The sequence below is a fragment of the Astatotilapia calliptera genome, chromosome 16 (genome assembly GCF_900246225.1).
Source record: "Astatotilapia calliptera chromosome 16, fAstCal1.2, whole genome shotgun sequence".
Classification (NCBI taxonomy): domain Eukaryota; kingdom Metazoa; phylum Chordata; class Actinopteri; order Cichliformes; family Cichlidae; genus Astatotilapia; species Astatotilapia calliptera.
The window spans coordinates 24,459,260-24,486,231 of NC_039317.1; the positions used below are offsets into that span (position 1 = coordinate 24,459,260).

General features: G+C 37.6%; 1 protein-coding gene across 2 annotated transcripts in view; it reads left to right on the forward strand.

Moving 5' to 3' along the window:
- LOC113008222 (ephrin type-A receptor 6-like) overlaps positions 1-26,972 on the forward strand; it is a 182,384-nt gene that overhangs the window by 24,703 nt on the left and 130,709 nt on the right. For both annotated transcript variants that reach the window (XM_026145495.1, XM_026145496.1), the window contains one exon: positions 17,402-18,065. In XM_026145495.1, coding sequence (XP_026001280.1) covers positions 17,402-18,065 — 664 coding nt within the window. The remainder of the gene's footprint in view (positions 1-17,401; positions 18,066-26,972) is intronic.

Consider the following 26,972-nt stretch of genomic DNA (forward strand, 5'->3'; position numbering starts at 1 on the left):
TAAAAAGGCATGAACATTTTTTTTGTATCGAAAAAATATCGAACCGTGACACCAAAGTATCGAACCGAACCGTGAATTTTGTGTATCGTTGCACCCCTAATAATAAGATATGTTTGATTTCATATAGATAACAGATTTGTTTTGCATATTTTCCAGAATCACATATATACAGAGACCCCTAGTGACATAAATGGAGAAGTATTGGGTGTTTATGGTGATACTACTGCAAATACATGGGTCTGGAAATAAAGTCTACAAATGAATTTACTAAAGAGTTCTATTTGAAAGATGAGCTGTGACACTGTTTCACACACAAAAAGCTTTGTTCACTTTTGTAGTAAAGTTTGTTTATTGGTAATTTGCAACAGACTGGTTGTGCTTGGTGACCTTCTAAGGTCAAAGGAAAAGCTCTGGATTGTTTTGTATTTACAACATACAGAGAAAGGTAATACCTTCATAAAATGAGCTTTTTTAAATTTCTTTTTCTCTTAACATTATTTTGGTATGGATGTACACGAGTTCTTTTGCTTCTTTTGTTGGTAGAAGTCCTGGGGCACACAAGTGCAGAACAAAACCACTTCTCTTTCTCCATCTGTATCATTTTAAAGTAAATTTTCGATAATGGCACAATCCCTAAATCCAATATTTTTGTCTCCAAAACATCACACGCAAACATAAACTAAGCAAAGCATCTAAATAAAAAGTGAATCACTGTCAAAAACTGCATGTAATTGTTCTTTAGCATTATTGAACTGATGTTACCAAAGCTATTAGAATCAATAAAACGGCCTGAATGATCCTATGATGTAGAGTGTATACAGATAACCAAACTGATATGGCTGTTACTCCTAAAAATTGCATGAATTTCTAACTTAATAAGTTAGCTCTCCAGGCAGTTTTGAAGCAGAAAACGTTATGCAATAATTCAAAAGTTTGCAGATTGTTCAGTTTTCTCTTTCATTAACTGAGTTAGAGCTGTAATGGAAGAAAGATGAGGTCACTTGGTAAAGATTCAACCCCTGGAGCTCCAGAGTTTGTCCATTCTTCTCTTTTAGAAACACAGAAAGATAAGTGAGAGCGAGAAACATCTTGTGTTCTTCTCATCTCTCTGGTCTAACTTCAATCTAGATGTTCGATTGTGCATGAGGAGGTTGATGGGGGTCGTTTGGGGTCAGAGGATGGTTCCTGTTAGAGGGATATGGTTTCATTGTAGATGGATGTTTAGGCTGGCAAGCGCTCTAAAATGCACTTAACATTTTATACAAATTCTAAAGGTTGCTGAAAGCCATACCCCACCACTTGCTTTCTCTGTGTCTCTCTGCTGCTCTCTCTGTCCTAATTGATCGAGCTGCCCAGACAATCCCGTATAGCCTGCACTTATTTCCAGTCAAGCTTGTTTAAGCCTTACAGACTGGAGTCAGATGGCTTTGCCAGAGAAAGATGTCTCTTACTGTTACCAGAAAGACAGGTAGACGTGGGAGAGAGATTGCATCATGCCAAACTGAAACCCAAGGCAAACGTAATAGTCTTCTGGAAATATCATAGTAGGCATTTGGGTAATCCTTTAACATGTTGTCCATTTTATGCCCAAATTATGTTCTAATAAGCTATTTTTTTACTTTTAATTTTATCTTACAAAAACTTTGACGACCATATATAGTCTCTAATTGTCTCATATATCTCATATATAGTACCCAGCTTTAGAGCTATGGTTTCTTTGGATCAATGCATGCAGACCAATTCAAGAGATGCTACAGAGAGCCAAACATTAGTTATAAGGAGGCAACAAAGGCCCAGTCTGCAGTAATTCCATATCTGTCAGCTCTGTGATGCACTGGTCTATTTCTCAGTGCTGCTTAGATACAGCTCTCAACAACCCACACCCTGCCCTTCAAGTTAATTTGACTGATTTATTATTCTGTATTCAAGTAGCACATCACATTGACCAACAATTAATTTTTGGCCATTAAACTAGAACTTGAAATAGCAGTCATGACTGCATGAGTGGTTTTTTTTTCTTGGCAATTCCCAAAGTTGGGTGCTGATTGATTAAAATCAAGTGTTTTTTAAACTGTTGTAATTTGACGCAGCCTTTTGGATAGGTACTGTATCTCTACTATTTCCCACTCAAGTTCTTCTACTGGTCCTTCTGTTTAGTGTAACCCTAAAACTAACTCTGTGGCATATTAGTGTCACATTTTATGCTTTTAAATAGTTTGAAGAATTATTTCCTAAACAGAAAACTTTTACCTGGTGGGGAAATACTGCTTAAGATAATGTTTTTATTCATTTATCTTTTTTAATATTTTCATCTAAAAACACAAAAAATATGAACATAATTATCATAATCTACAGTCTCTAAAGAATTAATTTTATGTGTTGGACATAGTTGATAAGTATGGGTTTTTCGTTCTTACATACCTAATTCTTAAGTAATCCTAGCTGCTTTCTCTTTGGTGCATTCACACCAGATATACAGAGGAGTTCTGCAGTTTTATGCCCAGGCAAGGCCTGTTCACTTATAATTAGATAACTAATTAATTAGATAAAATATGTGGCGTTAACTCCAAGTGTTGAACGTGCATAGCAAGTTCACTCTAGGTGCGATGTTGGTGTAAGTGAAGGAAGCTATTGGACTGAAAAATCAATCAGAGCAACAGTAAAAAAAATTCTGGAATGGCCAAATCAACAATCTGGTACATTCACAGAAAGATTAAATGCACTGCTGGGCGAAGCAACACCAAAAGGCCTGAAACACCACAGAGTATAACTAAAGTGGATTATAATTTTATTTGTCTTAGACAAGTAAAGAACGCTTTCATAGTCTTCATCAAAGAGGTCTTCACGCAATTTAATAGAGAGGGTTTACAGCAAAGTGCAAACCCCTGGTTACATGCAAAAACAGTAAGGCAAGATAAGAGATGGCAAAAAAACACAGAGCTTATGGTATTTACCAGAAAAATTCTGTAAGTGTCCAAATACTTATGTAATTACCTGTTTTACTCCAGCTGCCCCCAAAATGCCTCAGTTAGTGTTCGGTTCAGTTCATGCAGATGCAAATCTGCATCTTGTGCAAATTTTTGTAATTGTATGTTTGCATGTAAAACTCTTTTTTGTTTGGTGTAAATGCACCATTAAATTTAATCAAAACATCCCTCTCCTAATACTGTCAGCATTTTCCTTTTCTTATTAGGGACAACTTGGCTTTCAACTATTACAACACTTATTTAAATTAGTAGAGCATCCTCACACACTGGTGCATGTAGCCCAGCATTCACTTCCTCTTTTTCCCTACCCGTCTGCTCTATCTTACTGTCCTGTGAACCTGCTATTGTTCATCTTCCCCCTACCCATTCTCTTGATATCTTTCTCTCCTTTCTTTATTCTCTCTCTACCTCTCTATACTCTCCCCGCTCTCTGTGTCTCTCTGACAGCCTCCTCTTAACAATGACCAGCAGACTGTGTAAACAGGAAAGAGGCAATGTGTTGTGGGGGTGTTTGTCTGTGTTTCATCCAGTTTGTCTGCAGAGAGAGGATATTACAATTAACTAAATGAAACACTGTATTTCAATAAATATTTATTGTTTTAGTCTAGCAGTCGAGTTATTGCGTCTGTTTAATTATTTCTGGACATCTTGTAAGAATGCTGCCTTTAGGTACACTCTGAGGTATTGATTTTTAAGAGTTACTAATAGCAGTATTAGTATTATTACAATGGCCTATAAAAAGCTGAGGCCTTAACCTTCACTGTAAACTGTTGCTATGTACGATGTCCATCCTTTGTGCTATAACCATCACATTTTATTGACTTTGTTTTTTCATTTCATCTTACATCCATCATCAGTACATCATGTCAGCATAATATTACTATACCTCAATCAATACAATTCTGTTTCTGCATCACACTGTTCTTGTGTCAAACCAATAAAGCAGATTTGAATTTAATTGAACTGAGACTGGGAGAAAGAGATAAGAAAGAAATGAGATAGCGGTGACCTTTTCTACAGATTGAAATGCCAAACTTGTCTTTATCAGCTACTTCAGTGTTTGGCTGTTATTGACACCAGTTAGGTCCTTGCTTCTCACTCATCGGTGGAGTGGTGGTCTATAAATAGTCCTTAAAAAACTTTTTTTAAAGGTATATACATTTCATTAAGGCATGCGATCTAGGAATTGCATCTTATTTTTTTATTTATTTGAGACCCTTAAAGTCAGTACCTTTTTGTGAGGGCTATACTTTTGTGTAAACTATAACAGAAGCATGAGCTTGAATGTACGTTCTATGTCGACAATATTTGTGTATCTGTACAGCATGCTCTCCTCTATCTGGGTGACCCGCTCTTATCTAAGCTGTCTATGGTTGCACCCTGCTACCTCACCCACTGACAAAGTCTGTATGTGTGTGTTCGTTGTACCACTGTGTGCAGCCATCACTGTGATCTCACATCAGTCAGAGGCTGCTGAGCCGCACATTGACATTCCAGGCTGCTTGTCTGCCTCTCTGGCAAAAATAGATATGTAAAACGACAAGCTCTTTCTCCCCCGTTTTCCCACGCATAGTTTGTCTGGGCTGTTGAGGAAGAAAAAATAAAGGTCTCTGGTCTGTGTCAGCTGAGATGAGACACAATCAGCATGTGTTGAGGGGAGTGACATATCACCGCTTAGGCAAATGAGATAGAGAATAAGGGGCTGAAAGGAGGAATGGTTCATACCCTTAACCAGTGTTGATCCTGCAGTTAGGTAGGGTTTTACCAGGATGTGGGTTTTGATGACTAAACACACAGTGAAATGTGTTATAATAACTATGAACTCTCATAGTTTGTTAGATGTGGAAGCATCTGAAGATGAAAGCTGAGTGAAAGACATCATTTAATTATGAATAGGCTCCAGTACATTAGAAGATACTTTTGGCTCTTCCCTTATTTCCCACACAGCAAATGGATCAACATATTTAGATGCAGTGCAGTTTATAGATGTTTTTCCAGGTGCAGCCTTCCATTTATCCTGCCTGTGGACTGGTACAAAGAGTACACTAACTTGTAACCGTCTGGGGCTGGGTTTGCATCTCCTCCCAGTCTCAAACCAGGGATCTTTAATGTGCAATGTGTTAACCACTACAACATGTAGCCATTAGGCTTCAGTATATTATGAAAACATAAATAATTTCATAGCACTAGTATCTACTTAAACATGAAATTGCATGTGCTGGATATACTTAATTTAAAAGCCATGTTTAAAACAAGATTTTTTTTCCTGTTGCATCAAAGGAGGAAGTCCTTTTGATTATTTGCATTTTAAAGCTATTTAAAAGTAAATGTGAGTTTTTAAGAAAATATTGCAGATCCTGCTGAAGACGTGACAAAATTTAAAAGCCAGCATCTCCACTGTAGCTCTGAAGTGAAGCACTACATGTCTCAAATGGGAGTTCAGAGGCCCCATTTAGCAGCACACCAAGACCTCCAAAATGTTACCTTTCTCGAGGACACTTCAGCACAGTGTTTGATTCAGAGCTCTTCTTTCTTAAAGGACTGCGGTGACTCGCTTTGACTCTGGACTTGAAGAAATCCAGCGTGGTAAAATACAAATGTGTTTTTTTCTCATCAAATAAAAGAGTACAGATAGAGCTTTTCATCCTTAATATTTGTAATAAAACAGCTGAAAGAGTAACTTATAGCTGGCATGGCCACATGTTAGATTACGACCTTCAAGAGCCATAATAGGAGCTGTAATAGGTGCTATAATAACAGTTAGAAATAAAGACATAAGGTAGTGGGAGAGTCATATATATTGAACATATAAGCATGCAGCTTTGGCAGCCGTCTCATCTTTTCAATTTCACATTAAATGACACAATTTCCATTATAAAAATGACAACCACAACCAGCCACTGTAATTTCTTTCTAATGGCATACACATATGAATTAACAAGCCACACTCATTTTTAGAGTTGTATTATGTGGAAATCAATTAAACCTTATAGTGAGTTTACTTATTGATCTGGTTTGTGGTGTAGTTACCATATACAGTGTAACTGCTCTTTCTCTTCGGTCTTTCAGTTTCTCTCTCCCCTCTTGTCTTACCTTGTGTGTAATATTTCAGACACTGGCAGTTTTAATACACGTAGAAATTTGAAACTGCTATCTCTTCTTTCTCTAGTGCCTGCAGTGCCCTAACATAGCATTGTGTTGTTTACCTCAAAGCCCAAAGTGTGTATAAGCATACTGTGAAAAGATCGTTCACAGTGACACAAAGGGCAAAAAGTGTAATAATCCTGGTGGTGCAGTTTAAGAAGCGGGCGGTTTTGTTTGCCTTGGTCTGACTGTGTTGAGATGGTTTACTCAGTTTGCTGAAGCGTCTTCTTTTTTCTCTTTACTTTTTATTACTTGTCCAGAGAAGGTTGTTAAAGTGGAGCTGTGCCCATTTTAAAAAGTGTAAATAGTCTAAGAGTTAGCCTATATTCACCAAAACCAAATTGAAAAATGACAGATTTTTTGTTTGTTTTTTTCTTTGTAATTTTGCATTTTTACACCAACACACTGGTTAATTAAACAAATCCAGGAATTTAACAAATGTGTTGCATTAACTGTTTTTGGATTTGTGTTAGCTATGAGATGATTCGCTTCACTACCAAATCCCTTCAACCTCCAAATGTGTTTTTGTTTTGGCCTTTCATTTAGTATACATGGGTACAATTCGCTACATATGACACCTGTCTGCTAAAAAAATGAGCTCGGAAAAAAACCCTGTATAACTGTACATGTTCAGAAACATGAATCAATAGGTTAGAGGTCGTGACTATTATACAACCTATGTGTGCAAGACTGCATTGAACTACCGTACACTTAGGTGTAATCCATTGTCTTTAAAAAAATATCACAAGACAGAGTAACTAGACATGATTTCATGCATTAACCCAACATCAGCAGTCTTCCAGATGTTACACAGTTTGAACTCTGTCTTTACTTTCTGTCTTTGACTTGGATCACTCAGGACATGACCAACACCATGCCTTTTTGTGAGAGCACAACAGGGATGACAGATTGCGGAGCACTGGTTCCACCCTTCTCACTACCCTTCCACTGTGATGGATGCAAGAATGAAAGGAGCATGGGGTCTTTGGATTTCATTTGCTCACCGCTGTTCTATTGCTCCTATTGATTTAGGTGCATGTGGTTGACAGGCAACGGGATACTGTGTTTGAGAGAGATTGTGTGGAAGAGTAATGTTGGCCTTTCTCGGTTTAACTGATTAATCACTCACTAAAAAAACACTGTCAAACAGATATCTAAGAAGAACTTGATCAAAAATACGTCTAACTTATGAATCAGTGGTTTCAATCATACAGAAGGCAGGGTACGTATCAGCAGATGGGGTCACTGCAGCAGGTGACTCATATTTTGGGGGCAGATTTCATTATATTTTGTGGGGGAACAGAACTATTGGTAACAATGTTAGGATCTGTTTGCAAACTGAGTTACTAAAAATAATTGAGCTAAACCACATTTGAAATTATTACACTATATGCTTCTATATGACATATTATATTTCCTTATATGTATTTATTTATATTTATATTGATTTAAGAGATATTTATATTTACTTATATGAAAGAAGTAGAATCTCCGTCCTTCTTTTGCTCCTTCCATGCGAGCAGTCTCCAGTAGCTCTGGCGTGTCCTCTAGTTTTAGGTTCAGAGTTTAGCTCCCTACATATCAAATTGACATTCTAGGTAGTGATATCTATTATGTTGTGCTATATGACAAGAGACCAGCAGGCTGGTCTTCTCTCCTCTCATCCACACCTGCTTTGTTGGTGTTGTAATCAAGGATGATGGCTGGTTTTCTGCCTTTCTGAGCACTGGCCTCTACAACCCGCTGAAATGATCTCATGAAAATGGCAATCCCATTTGGTCTTTGTATGAGACAGCCATGATGCTTCGGGGTGAAAGCACCCTTCGAGGAAGAGAAAAAAAATAAAAGCCTCTTTCCTCTGTTGAAATTTGAAAACATGACAGCTCAGTCTTGTTAGAGGAGTCTTACATCATCAGGAGGGGGAGAAAATATAACAAATAAATACATATTGAAATGAATACAAGTGCTATGTAATACAAAAATATTCAGTAATACTGTGACAAAGAAAAAGCAAATTAGTTTATTCGAATTTGTGTCATCTCAGTTCAGCGTGAAAATCTCTGCCGTGCTTTGCTGTCATTTGTTTTTCTGAGAGTCCTCTTTTTCCTGGCGGTGCAGATTAGGCGAAGATAATACTAATTAAGTTTTCAGCAACTTGTTAACCTCCCGTAAAAGCTAACATAAAAGTTTATCAACAACTGCTGAGTCTAATATAACGAATGAAATAAAGAGAGAAAAGCTGACAAGCAGAGCACAGAGATAGCTGTCAGTAAAGTCACAAAATGCTGCAAATAGAACAAAGAATAACGTGGGATTAAATAGACCGATCCTGTCGAGTCACAAAAATGTCCCAGATAACCGGTCCAGCTGTTTAAGCCTGCATCCAACTAATATCTGATGCCCTCATCAGACTGCGCATCTCTATAGAAGATATTTTATTGCCAAGGTGTTTGATAGGGTGGATGTTGGATTTCTTTCTTATAGTCATTTATCCATTACTACAAGTGGGTTTTGGGGAAAACACCTTACTTTATACAAATTCTTATCCGCAATCTGAACAGTGGTTGTTCAGTTTATTGCCACTCACACAGTGAACCAGTCCAAATGAATGGTGCCTTATTGTAAAATGAAAACAGGCTGTTGTCACTTTAGATGTGACAACAACAAAATGACACGAGATCCCTGAAAATATCTGTTAGTAAATAATAGTATTAGTACAATTCTGTGTTTTGTTTTTGATTTTTTATGTACATTGTACGATCATACGATTTATACTTTACACAGAAAATCTGTTTTCTCACATGAATGTCAGAAGAATCAACATTAAACACTGTCCTAAGTTGTTCTCACACAACACGCAAAAGGAGTTAGTCCCCTTCAGATTGATTTTCATTACTGGAAACAGTCTGTTTAAGTGAGACAAGGGTATTACCTGGGTAAAGGACGCAGAAGGAAACCACAGTATGTCCACTTGCTTATAGTGAATTTATCAATCAATTACATATGGTGTTCTTACATGGGTACAATTGGACACCTCATGAACATCCTGTTGATGAGCTGGAAGGTTAAAGACCATTTAATTTTCTTGAGTGAGTTCCATTCCTACACGCACATTTGCCAAGTAATGTCTTATAAGGTTTGAGCTCCCACTGCATATCTGAAAATCATTGACAAGAAGTTAACAGGGAAATGAGAACAGTCATGATGCACACTTAACATTATTACTATTGACTATGTAGGTATGATAAATAGTTGCACCACTAGGAAGTCACATGGAAAATAGCACAGCTCCTTCATTTCCTCTACAGTGTCAATATAAAAGATTTTATGACATGTCCAGTGTTGTTAAGCAGTTTTTTGTTCAGTGGCACGTATTGCCAGTATTCCTTGTTGGCACACAATCAGTAATTTAATTGGAAGTTTTAAAGCACACAGTGAAAATCAGTTTCCATAATTCTCCAATCAAAGTATTGATTTTCTTGTTGACACACAGTTGAGTACAATGGCCCACTGAGGTTGCCAGATATTGACGGAATCTCTCAAATTAAGCTTGGGCACTTGTCCATAATGAGCCCTCTATAGACCAACTCCTAATGCACACACATAGAGATACACTATGTGAACACATACACAAAAACACTTCTCTCCTTATGCATACACACAGACAAAAGTGCAAAGATGTGGTCTGAATGTGGGGCAGTGCAGCCCCCAGGTACGCTATATACCAATTTTGTTTTTCTGTTTGTGCAAGATAAATTTGGAAAGATGTTTAGATATTATGCAAGCATAATTTTGTGAGTAATTCACCTGCTGTTGGATCTAATGAGGTGATTTCAATATAGAAAAATGCTAACTGTAGCTTCTGAGACTAAATGATGACTAAACTAGGAAGGGGGAGAAAAGTTTATTCACTTATCTTGCAGCTTCAGCCAGTAATTATTAATTTTCACGTGTTAAAAATAGCCTGAAAATAACAATTTGTACTGTTGTTTTTTACTTTTTCCCTTTTTAGTTGTTTTACTTTCTTCTTATTGTGCCTTTTTTCTTAACATCAAATATCTGCCATCATATTCCCTAGTGAGCTAAGACTTTTCATCCATCTCTCTAATAACTATTACTGCTGTGTGTGTGTGGGAGGTGGTGGTGGTGGTGGTGTCTTTTCATCCATTGCAGAGGGACGCTCTACAATTAAATATAAATCTCTCAATCCAAGTGACAGTGGCAAAACACGAACACACACATTCATAGGAGGTGAGTGCATGAGAATAAAAGAGGACACGGACGACAGAAGAAACAAAACAACAGAAAGAGAAACACAAAGTAATTTGTTAAGATGTAAGGCATTAAGAGAGGGAAGGAGAGGGAAGAGAAACATTATATGTTATTAAATTTCACAGCATTTGCAAATAAACACCGGCAAACCTCAAGAAACAGTCTGGTTCTTACAAAGCACCAAACAATCTGTTATAGGAATTTAATTAGATTTTTTTCTGCCAAAACAGCTGATCACTTCTTGTCCCTAAAGAAAAAATAATCAGTGGATACACTGTAAAGTGACTGTTTATTTCTTAAGGAAGTAAACTAAAAAACTTTTTTATTAAAAGCCAGATTTAAAAGTTTCTTTCACAAGACAGAGAGAAACACGAGGGAGCGAGACAATTACTTACTGTAATGCATGTGTCTTATAAAGCTTTGCATTGAGATGTTTGGACAAGAAAAGAAATGAAAATGAAAATGTGTCGAAGAAATGATGGAACTAAATATAACTTCTTGTAGGTGTATATGTTGGCCAGTTTTCTCTTTCACTTCCATTTTTTGCCAATCTCTGCTGTAATTCAGAGGAGTCTTTGGAGACTGGAAACATCGGCTCCCAACTCCTTTGACACGGTGTGCGTTTTTTTGTACGTGTTTGTGTGTGTGGGCAGCATTCAACCAGCAAACTCAATGCTTTCTCTGTGTAGAAAGAGCAAGGCAACAGGACATTTAGTTATACATTTTGAATATTTATTCAGATACAGTCTCCTGTGGCCCAGGTGAACACCTGCGTATTCTCTCTAATGTCAGGGTCTTGTTTGGATCCCATATGACTTTTGTTATTTGTCCCTGAAATCTTTTAGATCCCCCTGCAACGTCCTAGCATGATAGATTGGACTGAATTTATTAATTCGTTAATTATTTAGTCACTGAAATGCTTCTTATGTTTCAAGAATATATTTAAGAATTCTTACATTTGGTAAGTTCCATGTCATTGGAGTTGAGGCTGTACATTTTTGTGTGACTGAATCTGATGTTGTTAGGAAATTTCTACAATTCTACACATGCACAGACACCATCTCATGGTATTCGTGTAAGAGCTGCTAGTTTTATCTCCAGTGGCCACTTAACTCCCACTACTTGGTTTGTTCACACTTACAAAATGTGCAGCACCTAAGTGCTCTGAATAAAATCTCCTTAGTGCCTTGCTGTTTTTCCACCATATGTGTTATGCTTACGAGAGATAAAGAATATATGGAAAATAAATTGGAAGTATTTCTTAGATTCTACATATATTAAGTGTATTTTGGAAAACTCCACTATGTTTTTAACCAAATCTAAAAAGGAAGTTAATCTTCTCATTAAAGCATTGCTCTTTAACCTGCCCAATGTCAGTATTATAATTATTAAGTCTTTTATAGTTGGTCATAACACATCATTCACACAGTGGGACTTTGGATTTTAAAATAGTCTTTAATTTTTTTTTCTTTACAGGCTCAAATCCAACCGAGTAGTGGGAATGTTTAGGATCACTAAATATTTCATTTCAAGTGAAGATGAGCCAAGCTGGTTATGACACTGTAGTTAAAAGTGTAACTCTCAATAGGGCTCTGGATTTCACAGTGTTAATAAAAGGAGCTCACCCCCAGGCGAGTGGCCAGTAAAATGACTGGCTCGATTGCATGGGTGAGAGAGATGGGCTGTAAAGGCCTTGGTCCCAGGCTGCAATCAATCAACCACATTTTCTGGCCATTTTTCAATTATGCATGTTAGGGCTGGATGGCAAGGTAGTGAGGTGTCCAACCAAGACTTAAAGTTTGGCACTTTGAAAAAGAAGTCATCCAACAGTGAGATTACAAACCAGCAGCACACGCAGTAATAAAGTGGAGTGTGGATGGGGATTGCAGGTGGTGAGTGGACTGCAGGCTTTGGCCCAAAGGGGCAACGCTGTCACTGGAATTTGAAATAATTAAGAGGAAATACACGTTATTGCTTTGCTTCCCAGCTTCACAATGCAAATCTCTAGCGACTTATTTTAAAGTGCTGCCACCACAAAGCTGCTTGACATTATCAGTTAACTGACAAAATGTCAAAGTCTTGGAGGTCTTGTGGATCAGCTGTGAATGGTGTTTAGTTGGGGATTTCAACAGCTGTGCGTTTCTATCACAATGGATTGTTTTGCCCCTCTGAGATGAATCGCTCTGATATCGTTGCCTCAATCTTTCAGTCACTGGACACTTTGATTTATCTACATTGCCATTCAGGCTCATTCCAATGGCCGCTAACTCTAGTAGTTTTCTTAAATCTCCTGAACACCACACATTTGTAACTCTTAACTCTTTGTCTGTCCTCTCTTTGCTGCTTTCTATTTTCTTCCTCGGTCCCATGTCTCTTGTTCAATAATTCCCCATTAAAAATCCTGTCTGATAGAAAGGATTTTATATTTTATGAAATATTAGCTGTTACCATGAGTCCAATCAGGAAAGAAGTGCCTTGGTGTGCTATAAAAATATCCTGCTCAGAGAGACTGAGGGCTATGTTTGACCTTGCTCTCTCTGTGTGTGCAAGCATACACAAAGAACTTGTTCAATTGTCATTTTTAGCAGTCACTAAAGCCATGTATTTACACATAATACATTAAGATTTAATGGGTCGCTGACTTGTTCAACACTTAACATGGGTCTTCACTTAACACCACTTCAAATGTCATCCTTATCCTTAACATAAATGAGACTTTACAAAGCCTGAAGGTGTTTATTAGTTTTAGTAATTCTGACAAATACATTATTGTGTCAAATTACCAAATAACAATTACATGTTTTTCTTAGGTTTGAGCTAGAAGCCATTGGTATAGTCACATTAAATCCCAAACGTGTAAACCCTTTAAACTAGGACACAGCGTTATCGTGTATAATTTGGGTTTCTCCAGTTGCTCCTCTAAGGTAAAGCACCTACCACTGTTCAACTGTGCTGATGCACATTTCTTCCTACAGACACCACTGCAGGTCAACAGCTGACTAAGTGGTCAAATAAGATTGAAAGAACCCGAAGGGATGATTGAATCAGCAACTTTAAATGCTGGAGCAAGAACCAGAGTAAGCTGGGCATCAGTCTTGAATATGAGTGACAGCAAGTTTAAAAAAAAAGAGTCATAAATGTTTGTTGATGATTCTTTATCGTTTTCAAACTATGCATAGGGTTTTAATCACACTGGATGATCTGTACCATCCTCAAACACTGTCAAAGTATAGTTTGTTTGATATAGAGAAAGAATACTGAACATTTATTGACACTTGTACATTGCAGGAAAAGGACTTTTATGGCATGGCTAGGCAGAGAGATTGAGCTGGAAAGGATGCACAGTGCATTAGGGTAAGGGTAGAGATGGCAATGCACTAATTAAGAGAGTGCGTTGAGGAGATGGGAGGACTACTTTGAGGAGCTCATGAATGAAGAAATTATCATAGGCTGACACATGGCTCTTGATGTCAGGGTTTGCCAGGGTTTGTCTTGTTGTCTCGTCTGTGTCCTTTGTCTTTAAGAAACGAAAACGCATGGATTGCTGTAGCAATGATATCACAATATAACGTGATTTTTATTATGTTAAAATGTATATAATGTGGCACAACCCTAGTATACATCTACTCAGAAATGGAACTTCAGCACTTCCTTAGTAACAGATGGCTCCATGAAAATCACTGTTAAATAATTGTCAGGATTTGTGAGACATAATACAGGACAGTGTTTTACCACTTTAAAACCATCATATATTAGCCTTATTATGTTCTACAAAAAAAAAAGGTGATTTTTAAAAGTGTGCATGAAAGAGAGGGCAGCATGAAAAACAGTTTAAATGTTGAGACAAACTGGAGCATACTCACAGTTTATCTCAGCAGTCTGATTCTTAGACACAGTGTTAGTGCATGCTAGCACGTACAGGGCCAGCTGTGACCAGTGCAAGTACACCATTAGCTGACATCCCAACAGAAGATTTCAGAAATTCCAACAACCAGTGGTAAATGAGCAAACTCATCATGATCTGTACTTGATTCAGTGGCAAAAGAAAGAAAGAAAGAAAGAAAGAAAGAAAGAAAACTGTAAGAATGGTTTGCATAATATCTTAAATCACTAGACCTTGAATCAGAAAGATGCTTGCCGTCAGTATCAAGTGTGCATTCTTACAAGAGCACTCAGGGAGTGTAATTCCCCAGAAAGACAAGGACTATACAAAAACTTTAGTGTTTTAATGATGTTTTATTGCAATACAATGACATCAGCCTGTTATGGCATCATTGGTCATTGTTATGTCGTTTGGGTATTGTATTGAAGAAACCAAAAGTGTGTTGTACAGCTCTCCCCATGCCCTTTCATATGATATCACTCGATGCGTTTTTTGTCGAGGTTTTTTAAGGTGAAGGTTGTCCCTGAGACCTAACAATGATGATGAAGTTCAAATGAGTAGTATATTGTTGTGAAATTTAAAAATGATTCATAAAAAATGTGGGTAAGCTTTTTCACTGATTTTGAAATTTGTTGTGACTCTGACCTTGACCCAATTTTCACCAAAATTTAATCAGCTCGAGTTGTTATTAGTTTCTACTATCACACAAAATTTGACAGTAATGTTAGACAGACAACAAAAAGTAACTGATTAAATATTTCCTCTCTTCAAGGGGAGAATAATGTGATGCAGTCACCTAGCATTGGGGAAAAAATGTGGGTATTAGGAAAGAAAACAGTTTCCATGTCCATTTCCATAGTCCTTTGGTGCTCCGTTTGTTGATTATCCCAAAGGAGTCATTAAGAGGCTTTTCTCTGTCTGGAGCCATGGCATAGATTTTATCACAAAGGACGGTTCTGAAATCATATCTGAAAGCTTTGGAATCCCAGTGAATCCATATGGACTTAACAAAGAGTAAACTCCATATGTCTACTTACATTTTGTATATATGGAAGCTAATGATCCATGTTTTCTTGTTTTTTTATCTGTTAGTCTGTTTTCCTAGTCAGTTGTTATTATTTCTGCATTTTTCCATATTTTTCTTTCAAAGTTATTTCTTTCTGTTTATATTTTGATTTTTTTTTCTCATTTCAGCTTCTTCATGGAAATATTTTCATGCCAATATTTTAAGTATTTCATGTTCTGTTTTTTTGTTTTGGTTTTTTTTTTTTTTACCTTTATGCCTTGCCCCAACAGAAACGCGTTGTCCAGCTGGATTTAGTGTGTACTTTTGATGGCAACATCACATTTAATCAAACTCAATTTGTTTGACTGTAATGCTACGTTTACACCTTGAGCGAAGAGCAGATTAAAACCTGCTGTCTTTGGATGATTGAATTAGAACATGTTATTAAAAAGGATAATGAGTATGTGAGAGCAAACATTAGGCTTTGATTACTACTCTCATCAAGAGGTAATATTTATCTAAGTGAAAAAACAGCTTATTAAATGTGCAAGCTTATCAGGCAAATAGTATTGGTAAATTAACCACCAGCGCTATCTCAACCCTCCGGATTTTGTTTGCCTATAAACGAGCTATTTTCCAGCCCTCGTTTAGAACAGGCATCTCTCCCCCCAGACCCAAGAAAGGGAACATGAAATGTGTGTATGTTTGATGTAGTCAAATTACTTATGTTAATGTGTTGGTAATTAAAAGCTTTATACATGGTCTTCCATACCTTCGAGCATATTTCTCACATCTCTGAAAACAGTGTTGATTTTAGTGTTTGACTCAAAGAAGTAGACAGCTGTGCATACTGCAATGCACAAGCAAGGTTCATTGGAGAAGTCACAGTGACCGAATTGAGCTTTCGATGCCTGAAAATTATGTATGCATGCATAAGTGTTTCATCTAGGAAAATGTATGCAAAGTAATGGGAACAGTAGCAGCAGCAGTGATGGGTAAAAATAGATCCCATATATCGTCATATACAGTAAAACCTATGAGGTAAGTGGCGTAAATATGAGTCTAAATATAAACCTCATACACACAAACATACACAAACACACACACAAGGGCAAACTCTGCAGCTCGTGGAGAGTCTGACGCTGCATTGTAAGCGAACTGATTTGAGAGCCCTTTTTTCCCAGGCAGGTAATTTGATTCTTTGAGGTCGATGTTGTGTGGTTTTGGGGTCGCCCATGTAGCCAGTCCCCACTCTAATAAAACCTGAGAGCGCTGCAGAACCAGGAGGCTAAAACCCCCCATTAACTTCTTTCCCATCAACATGGGGACAGGTAACCTAATGACCCTGCAAAGCTGCAATGCTCCCTAATCATGTGACCTGGGAGTTGCAGAGCTGATGACTAGGCAGCTGGAGCTCGACATCATACCAGGAAAAAACCTACCTCTAGGAATATGAGGAAAACAGATTGTTAGTTTGTTAATGATTTTTTTTTTTTTTTACTTGAATGTGGTATGGACTGAGATGGTCTTGCTGGCACTCTCTTTAACCTTAATCCAGAGAAGAATATCTGAACAACTACATGTGTTCTCCAAAAGTTGATTCTGTTCATCTGGACGTAGCGTTTTGTGGGAGAAACGTTTCGTCACTCATTCAAGTGACTTCTTCAGTCTCAGCTGACTGCAGGTTTCCCCAATCTTATAAACAGTACATTTGCATAATGACTGAAACCAGCCCACTGAAGGAACTAAATGTGTTACTGTCCAAATTTGGTTTGAATACAGTCTAATATAAACAAAGTGTCTCATAAAGAAGCAGAAAGAAGCAGGAAGCTATTATAACTTCCAGATTGCGTCTGTGCTCTGTATAGCATCAATCTTGGGATTTGAAATGACCACACAGTTTTCCTTCAGTGCCACACTTGGGACTAAATTAATATTGCGCAACTATGTTGTTAATTTTGTCCATGTTTTGTATGGAATGCTATGACCTGTGAGGCCTGCTAGCAGATCTTGAATTAATACTAACTCTTTCTTTTTCTTCCCTCATTTTTACCCCATTCTTTCCTCCTCTCTCCCCGACCCTCTACACTCTTATTATTTTTCCTTTAGTGGGATGCAATCACAGAGATGGACGAGCACAACCGACCCATCCATACTTTCCAGGTTTGCAATGTGATGGAGCCCAACCAAAACAACTGGCTTCGCTCCAACTGGATTTCACGACAGGCAGCCCAGAAGGTCTACGTGGAGCTCCGCTTCACCTTGCGCGACTGTAACTCAATCCCTTGGGTGTCTGGCACCTGCAAGGAGACCTTCAATCTATTCTATCATGAGACAGATGAGGCACACGGTGTCAAGTTCAGGCCTGCGCAGTACACCAAGATTGACACCATTGCTGCTGATGAGAGCTTTACTCAGATGGATCTTGGAGATCGGATCCTCAAGCTCAATACGGAGGTGCGGGAGGTGGGACCCATAAACAGGAAAGGCTTTTATCTGGCTTTCCAGGACATTGGCGCTTGCATTGCATTAGTGTCTGTGAGGGTTTACTATAAGAAATGTCCATTTACACTGAGGAACCTGGCCTCATTTCCAGACACAGTGCCCCGCGTGGACTCTTCTTCACTGGTGGAAGTGAGGGGGGCCTGTGTTGACCATGCTGAAGAAAGAGACACACCCAAACTGTTCTGTGGAGCTGATGGAGACTGGTTGGTTCCCCTGGGAAGATGTGTCTGTAGTGTTGGGTATGAGGAGATTGATGGTTCATGTGTTGGTAAGTTTTCCAAGTTTTGTATATTTTAACTTGCTTTTCATTCTGCTCAGTGAAGCATTTTTTGAACTCAAAGACGTTTTTAGTCAGTCTTTCCAAAGCTCTGAAAGAAAAAGAATTGATGGTGAAGGTGACGCTGCTGTAGGGTTATGAGAACCCTGCAGCTGAATGCTTTGCCCATGGGTTATTGTTAGCAGCCTCTAATTGGAAAAAAGGCTTGTTTTGTTTTTAAACTGTCTTAATACTAATGTTTTGTTCTTGGTTCTTAATTAGCTTTTACTTAGATGTCCTTACCAAACCTTGACTTTAATTAAACCCACCTTTATTAAATTATTTCCCACATTTCTCTTTCTCAAGTGGTCAGAATGATAATAAATCTCAGACTTCACCTAAATGCAAATAGCAGCGGTAATTTCAATTCATTTTGACCATCAATGTTTATTTACAACATATATATAGTAAAAAAGGACATATATATATATATATATATATATATATATATATATATATATATATATATATATATATATATATATATATATATATATATATATATATATATATATATATATATATATATATATATATATATATATTTGACATAAGTATTGATGCATCCACCAGTCAGAAAGATAAGCAATGTGGACAGGTGATGATATGAAACCTGCAGTGCTTCAGTACAATTTACTTCCCATTGTACCATCACATGCAACAACTAGAGAACGCTTTATAGTCCCCACAGTCTATGTACATACTCACTCTTGCTGGTTCAAACGTCGAACAATTGCATAATATTATTGTTGTTATTATTATTTTTATTTATTAACCTTCCTATTAACCTATTAACCGTTATTGACCTTCCCTATTCATTTTGACTCATTACCCATATTTTTTTGTTGTTTGTCTTACCATTTTTACTAGCTGCTAATTTTCTCAGATAACAGAGGTGTAGTCACGTGAAAGGTTTTGAATGATTATGAATGTTATTATGGTAGCAGTAGGAGGACCTGATGCCATCTAAGGCTGTATTTGTATGTGTTTGTGTGTGTGTGAGCGAGAGAAAGAGAGTGTCTGTTTCAACAGCTTAAAACTGCATATTTTAGTTAGTCTGTTGTTTTTCTATCAAATTTCTAATTTTAGGGCTTTTTTAAAGCAATTTTTGAAAATTTTCAGTGTTTTTTGCCCTTTGGCTACTGTTTAAATTCATATGAAAACATTTTTACAAAACTAAACTCTGCAGTAACTTTGGTTTTGCTTTATGAAAGATTAGTGAGTAGGCTGTTTATTTTTACACAAAGTTTAAGCAATTGAGAGGGTTATGAAACCAGAGGTGTTTTTCTGTGTGCTCTGGTGAAAAGCACGTATTTTCCTTACTAGCTGCTAAAATCCAAACATGATAATCTTGTTGTGGTAAATGGTGTGGTTGTAAAATTTAGTATAATGAGTGAAGCTTTAGAAAGCAGTCATAAAGTGAAACATCATACTGGGTCCAGTGTTAAAGCTGGTCCAGGCACCAAAGCTTCACCACAGGATTTTAGGATTGTGTTTTGCATGTGTGTGTCGTGGTGCTTTATACATACAGAGAAATGAACATGTGTCTATGTGTGTTGTGATGAATCATATGTGTAGGAATGTTGTTGTGTATATCTGTATTCTACCACCCGTTGTCTCAGTGGCTACCTTGGTGTGACAGATTACCTCAGCTGGCTTGGTAGCAGCTTGATCCTCAGCTCTCTGATATGAGCTTTGGGTTATCACTGACAGCACGGCTCACTGGGAATGCTACCTTCAAGAAGTTCCAATGCGACTTCTTTTCAAACCAAGTAAAGTCCTGATGTCAGGTCAACAGATACACATGTCTATAATCCAAAGGAGACAGATCCACAATCTAAAAGGTGTCCTAATGTACTTGCAAGTTGCAACTTATCAAAACCATAATATGGAATTTAACTTTATACATTTAACAAATGAAAGAATGAAAGCATCTACTAATATTTTTCCCAAGAACTAACAATATACTACAATATCATGGATATAGAACACATTTTAAATTAGTAACTGATCTGAATTCACAGTTTAGCACAACAAAAGACACTGGCTCTTAACAAGTAATCCAAGCTTGTGCAATTAGTTTTGTAAAGATCAAGAAAATATGTAAGATTTACCAGAATGATCAAGATGCATAATCTATAGAAATATTGGCACAAATTAGATGCCATTGTACATGTTTGTTTCCCTCCAAAAAATAATCACCATAGACTACAGCCTTTTAAAAAACACTTTTGAGACATTTCGCTGGTTTTCTCACACCATTCAGAACCAGATGTCCTTGCACAGTTGATTACAATTCATCTTGTGACACAGGTCAGGGAGGCTTTCCAGCTGCACCTGCAGCTGCATCATAATCAACAGGCCAGGGGTGAAACTGCAGCTGTGATTAGAGTGCGTCTATCCTAAAATCATTTCTCCATTCTGCTCCTTTAATATTTCTTATGCGTTAATTGAGTGATAAAAAAGCTAGCAGAGGCAGATAAACTTGCTGTTGAAAACTTTTGGGAAAAACATTGCAAAAGAACAATTTGTGATGGATTCGTGGGCTTCTTCTTTATCTCTTCTTTAAGAGGTAAAGGAGTAATGTGGTGCATCCCTGCTGTTGGCCCTGTGCCTTTCATCTTTGACATATATATAACATAGGGGAAAATACATGTAATTACATTACATGCCATTTAGTCTGATTTGAATATAATCTTTGGAAGAACTACATGTCACATAAAAATCACAAGAAGTAGTTAAGCACCTTGGTCATTGAAGAAGACTCCTGAGGTGGCGGGTTAAATCAACCAGAACAGACATTTTGGCTCAGTGCCATTTACAAACATAAGCAGACTCAACACTGCCACCTATCAGTATCGACGCTGGCCCCTTAAAGCACAATAAATTAAAGTAATTTCCTTCTTCCTCTCCTTATCCTAAACCCCTTGCTCTCAAAGGAGCATATTTCACAGTTGGGTTAAGTCTAGCCCTTTGGGCAATGTGATGGCATTTTACTGCAATGTCAGCCCTGTAATGGAGCTCCTGTTCATTGTTCCAGCATTCAAACAGGCTTAGTTATTGAAAAGCCCCCACACAAAGTGCCACTAGAGCACCTTAGGCATTGAAGGAGAAGACTGAGGTAGCTGGCTAAAGTAATCTTTCAAGTGTTAGTTTACTACAAATTGGTAGTTTAAATGCAACAGCTGCCTTCCTATGTAGCAGATATGACCAGGTTGAACAACCTGTGATTCCAGTAGCATCCCATTCATAAATATGTGAAAAGCATAGGATTAATGTCTTTGTCATATCTATTTACTTGCTAGTTGTTGCTATAATACAGAACTAACATTTCACATGCTAAAAGGAAGTCGCTTTCAGTGAAGTCTAAATGTTATGCATAGAACTGGAAGATGGAACAAAACTATTTAGTGGAAGAAAGTGTAGCTGTCTCTTTCCTGAAAATTGGAAGTTATATATATATATTAAAAAAATGGAATCTTTTAAATCTATCAGATCTCAGACTGAGATCAGTTGATCAGTAAAATCTTCTTCAAGTTTTGTACACGGCAGATTACTTTGTATTATTGTTTTCCTTTGATAACCCCTACAGCAATAGCATACACAGATATCAGGCAAACATCCATCCATCCATTTCTTTCTGCTTGGGCTTAGAGCACATCCCATCTGCCTCAGGGTGGGAGGCAGGGTACACCTCCAACAGGTCACCAGTCTGTCGCACGACTAACTCACGGACACAGAAAACCATTCATGCTCACATTCACACCTACATTCAGTTTAGATGTAGCCTTGCTATGAATATCTTTGTACTATGGGAGGAAGCTGGAGTATCTGACAACCATGTAAACCTTCAGTCATCTCAAAGAAGAGATAAACTGCTCAAAGCCTGAATAAATGTTTTTACTCCACTTAGGTGAGAATGAAGGACATGCTCTCCACCCAGCTTAAGTCAAATAATCTTTTTCTTTCATTCAGACTCAGTGGATTTGGTCACAGCAGTATTTTAATCTCCTGTCCATTACCTGGATGAAGTGCCAGTGTGCTGCAGTAAGACTGAGGCTAATAAATGCCTATAACCCATATTACTGCTTGCATGTTCTTCCACATATACACTGATATAAATGGGTTTAAAATGTTCTTTAAAATTGAGATTTTTAAATCGGAATATTATATGGGCCAAATGAGACGAGTCTTTAAATGAAGTATATGAAAAATGCATACGCATAAGTTGCTTTTTTTTTTTTAAATTTAAGTGAAATTTGCTGGGGGATGGGGATCTTGTCAAAATTGATGTAATTATGATATATATCCATATCCATACATATATGTAGAAGTAAGCAAAAGGTCTTTATAGAGTAAACTTGAATTCATATAGTCACTCGCTGTACTATTTTGGTTGTTGTGGCTTTTACATGTTGTTGGCTGTAGTTTGGGAGGTAGAGCAGGTAAGGTACTCTCCAGAAGGTTGGTGATGCGATCTCTTTCTCCTCCAGTCTTTGAGTATCCTTCGGTAAAATGCTGAATAGGAGGGCGAGTGTGCGTGAATGTTAAACAGAAACTTAATCATAGTGCAAGCTTTGTTTGCCTAAGAAAGGAAAGCAAGCCTTTATGTTGGCTGATACAAAGTCCAACAAAATAGGAGTTCACACAGAACACAAAGGGAAGGCAGCTTGGGAACATGGATGGATGCTGGATACCATGGATACCATGGATGAATAGATGGATGGAGTTTGAGTTCAAAAATCCATCGCCCTACTGTTTTAAGAACAAGCTGTTCATACCAAGCAATTGGTATGGTAATTTACCCAAAAAGTGCTTGTATGAATGGTGTTATTGGGTGAATGAGGCATGTGATAAGTTAGAATATAAAAGCACTATATGCTGTAAAAACCAGTCCATTTACTATTTGCATCTTAGCTGATCTATTTATGGTCTTATTTATACCTTATTTTTTCTCTTGATGCAAATATTTAATATGTGTATGTTTGAGTGCATTCGGCATGTCCTTGTTGTTCATTACAAGAGGCTGTTATTTAATGCTGTATAACATACTGTATGTACCCACCTGCTCATTAGCAGTAGTCTAGGCAACTAGACTGAATGCAAGAACAGCACACATACATCTTCTTGGATGAAGAGCTCAGTCTCTCAGTGTCTCTCTTTATCTCTCTCTCCTCCATCTCTCTCTCACTCACTTTAGCTTTCATCATCTTTCCCTCTCAGTGTAAGACAATCTAGCTGATGCTGTTATCACTCAGTGTTGTACAGCAGGTCATCATGTGTTTTCGGACTCTGTGTAAGAGCACTCAGCAGTGCTATGAATAATGTAATCACAGGGTGTCTGTGTGCTTTTATTTATATGTTTGCCTGTGTTTTAGGTTGTTGTACAGTGAATCTTCCCTCTGATGATTGGGCAAAAGCAAGCTAGGATACAACTAATGTTGTGCAGCATACATTTAGAATTACTGAACAGCACATCAGTCAAATAATAATGGACACCCTTTGAAATAAAAATACCACAACATACTGTGACAGTTTGTGACCCAACCTGTACTGCTTTATAATCTGTTAAATATAAACCAGCCACTCTTCCTGTCTTTTTTTAAGGTTAATCATCTTGAGACAGCAGACAAGCTCTTTAACCTCCTAGGACCTGGTGTCCACATATGTGGACATCGCATTTTTGGGTTATTTAGACCAAAATACTTAATCTTGCTCTACAAGGGCCTGATGTCCACTTACGATAACATTATACTGCCACTGTTCTATCGAAAGTTTAAATGAATATCCTCATATGTGGCTCTCATTTTTCTTAGAAACAGAAATCAGGTTAAACAAATCTGGTAATTCTTTGTTTTCACATTCATCAGGTCCCAAAATGTCCAAATATCAAAGAGAGATTAAAAATGCATGCCGTGGAAGAGTTTGGGTCTTAGGAGGTTAAATATTGGAGGGTACACACATCCAGTCTACATATGTTTTATGGACTTGGAAAAGGCATGTCCCTGTGTGTGTGTAACTGGTGCTTCTGGAGAATTGGTTATTGGGCCTGTAATGTCATTTACTCCCTATACAACGTCAAACTTCTGTCTTTGGTCTCAGGATCACATCTTTGCTATTGTTGGCTACATCAAGCAGTGATGTCTAGCTTACACTGTTGAAAAAAAGATTTCCTGCTTAAGATAGAGGATGAATTTCTGCCTCAAGTGGACTTCAAGTACCTAGGTAAAGCTGATGATTATCTTCAAAGTTATCATTACTACCCTCACAGATGACCACAAGCTGCAGGTAGTTACCAAATGAATAGGATCATGAACAGGAAATGAGTTCCCTCCAAAGAAGATCTGCCCTTAGAGAAAAGGTAATCAGCTCAGTCACTGGGCGGTGGTTCAAAGTAGGGGTGCTGCTCTGCAGCAGTGAAAGCAGTCAGTGGAGATGGTTTGGATATCTGACTGTCAAGCTTTGTTTACCTAAGAAAGGAAAGCAAGCCTTTGTGTTGGCTGATACAAAGTCCAACAAAATAGGAGTTCACACAGAACACAAAGGGAAGGCAGCTTGGGAACATGGATGGATGCTGGATACCATGGATACCATGGATGAATAGATGGATGGAGTTTGAGTTCAAAAATCCATCGCCCTATTGTTTTAAGAACAAGCTGTTCATACCAAGCAATTGGTATGGTAATTTACCCAGTTCCAGGATGGCACTGGCTCTACGTCAAGTGTCAGAGGTGGGCTACACTTAAGTAATTGCACAGGTAAAAGGAGCAGCTGTGTTAATGTTAAATGGCATGCTCGTATAAACATCTTGACAAAAGTTTCACCAATAAGACATTTTCAATTACAGCATGAAGATAGTCAGACAACAATTACAGCACATATCCTTCACTCTGTCAGCTCCCCCAAATGAGATGTCAAACACACACACACACGTACACACATACTCACACAAAAGACACATGCACACAAATGAGGGCGTGGGTGGAAGGCAAAGACTCCCATAATGAATAGCATAAAACACACATATAAAAATATAACCCATAGAGCACACCAAACAACAAAACAACAACAAGTCCAATATGCACTCAAGCATTCACAACAATGTGATGATGCAAGCGACAATTTTGCTCTCACAAAACACACACGAGGAGACACACCAGGGGGTTCGAGCTGGCATCAGCAACAGAGCTGTTTACAGACGGGCCACACGGCAGGGAGACACTGTGACATTTCAGAAAAGGATGGTTTTAGTTTAACAAGCATTGCACTTCAGGCTTAATTGGGAGTGTCTGGAATGGGAGAGAGAGAAACAGAGTGTGTACGTACCCCGGTAGCGGGTCAAAGTCTGTCTGATGAATTTAATCCCACCTCACTCAGCATCAGCGCTGACATGTCATGACCATAGGATGTCATGCCTTGCTTCTTTTTTTTTTTTAACTGAGCACCGTTTGACAGTTGCATTTTAAGAAAATTGCTTGCAGCAGATATAAGAGCAACAGAGTCATGATGAAGGCACATGTGGATATATCAAAGGCCAGATTTCCTGTTTCTCATTTGTCACAATGAATTGTCCTTCGTTAATAATTTTGACATACTAATCCACTGTCTCCAAAAATTACAAACAAGAGCATCTTTGATCACTCTGATTATTTCTGTTTGTTTTTTCAATTCACAGTTCTGTTAAATCTACATTTGTTTGAATAGACATCACACAGTATGGGTGAACTTAAATGCCTGGGGTTTTGTTTGTCGTCTACACAGTCATTGTATTAGACTTTATTTATGCTGTTCCCACAAAGGATATAATTGAAATCTCCTTGATGCATTTGGTATGCTAATGTACATTTCCCCCTGAGCTGTCATTAAGCTCAATGCACCACTAAAAGGCACTGAGTTTCGCTACTAAAGGCTTGGGATGGTTTGAATTATGTCCAGTGTAAATTCTTTCTGTCAGGCCACAGCCTCATTGTGCATCACTACCTGCTGTCACATAAGCAGAGAATAATCACTGAGAATATTAAAAATAAATCATCAGACATTATTCCAGATTAAGAAAAAAATCAGTGTGATACATTATGTTATATCTATCTATCTATCGATCGATAGATAGATAGATATAGATATATATGCGTGTGCATGTGTGTTATAATAAAATCAATTAATCTGTTAACCTAACCTAAATAAATGTATAAATAGAGGTGATTTGACTGAGTTGCTCATTTTCACCATTCAATTGCACTGGAAAATACAATGGTGTTTTTGAATGAATGTTTTCACCTTGGAGGCCGAAAGAAAATTGCACTTACTAATTCTTAAAACTGTGTCTTACTTTAGACCTTCACTGTGCAGAATGATGTGGTTGAGGTTAATAAGTTACTGTCAAGGCAGACATACTTTTTTGGTAAGAAAATGGAAATTTGGGGCAAGATTGCCATCTAAAAATTCTCGCTAGAAGATTAAAAAAACCTGTAGTGAATAACCGCTTCATAGAAAATATTCCACAAGTCTGAGTAATCTGACTGGAGCTATCATACAGTACTTCATATTCTGTGTGATGCAATTACCTTTGAGGTTTATCTCTTTGAGGTGGTAAGGTCTATATATCCCTGTGAGGACCAATTTTTGATAGCCCATTGTTCTTGTAAGGATGTTGTAGGTGTTGAACTAATGGCTGAAGATAAATAATGTTATATAATAATATGGAGCTGTTTAATATTAAGTATTAAGAAAAATTAAGAGACTAGAAAAAGTTTGAAGTTTGTTCGTGATCATAATTATTGTTATTACATTTTATAGAACGATGCATCTTATTTAATATTTAAATCCACTGTGCTAAGCGTTTTGGAGAAGAAAAACATG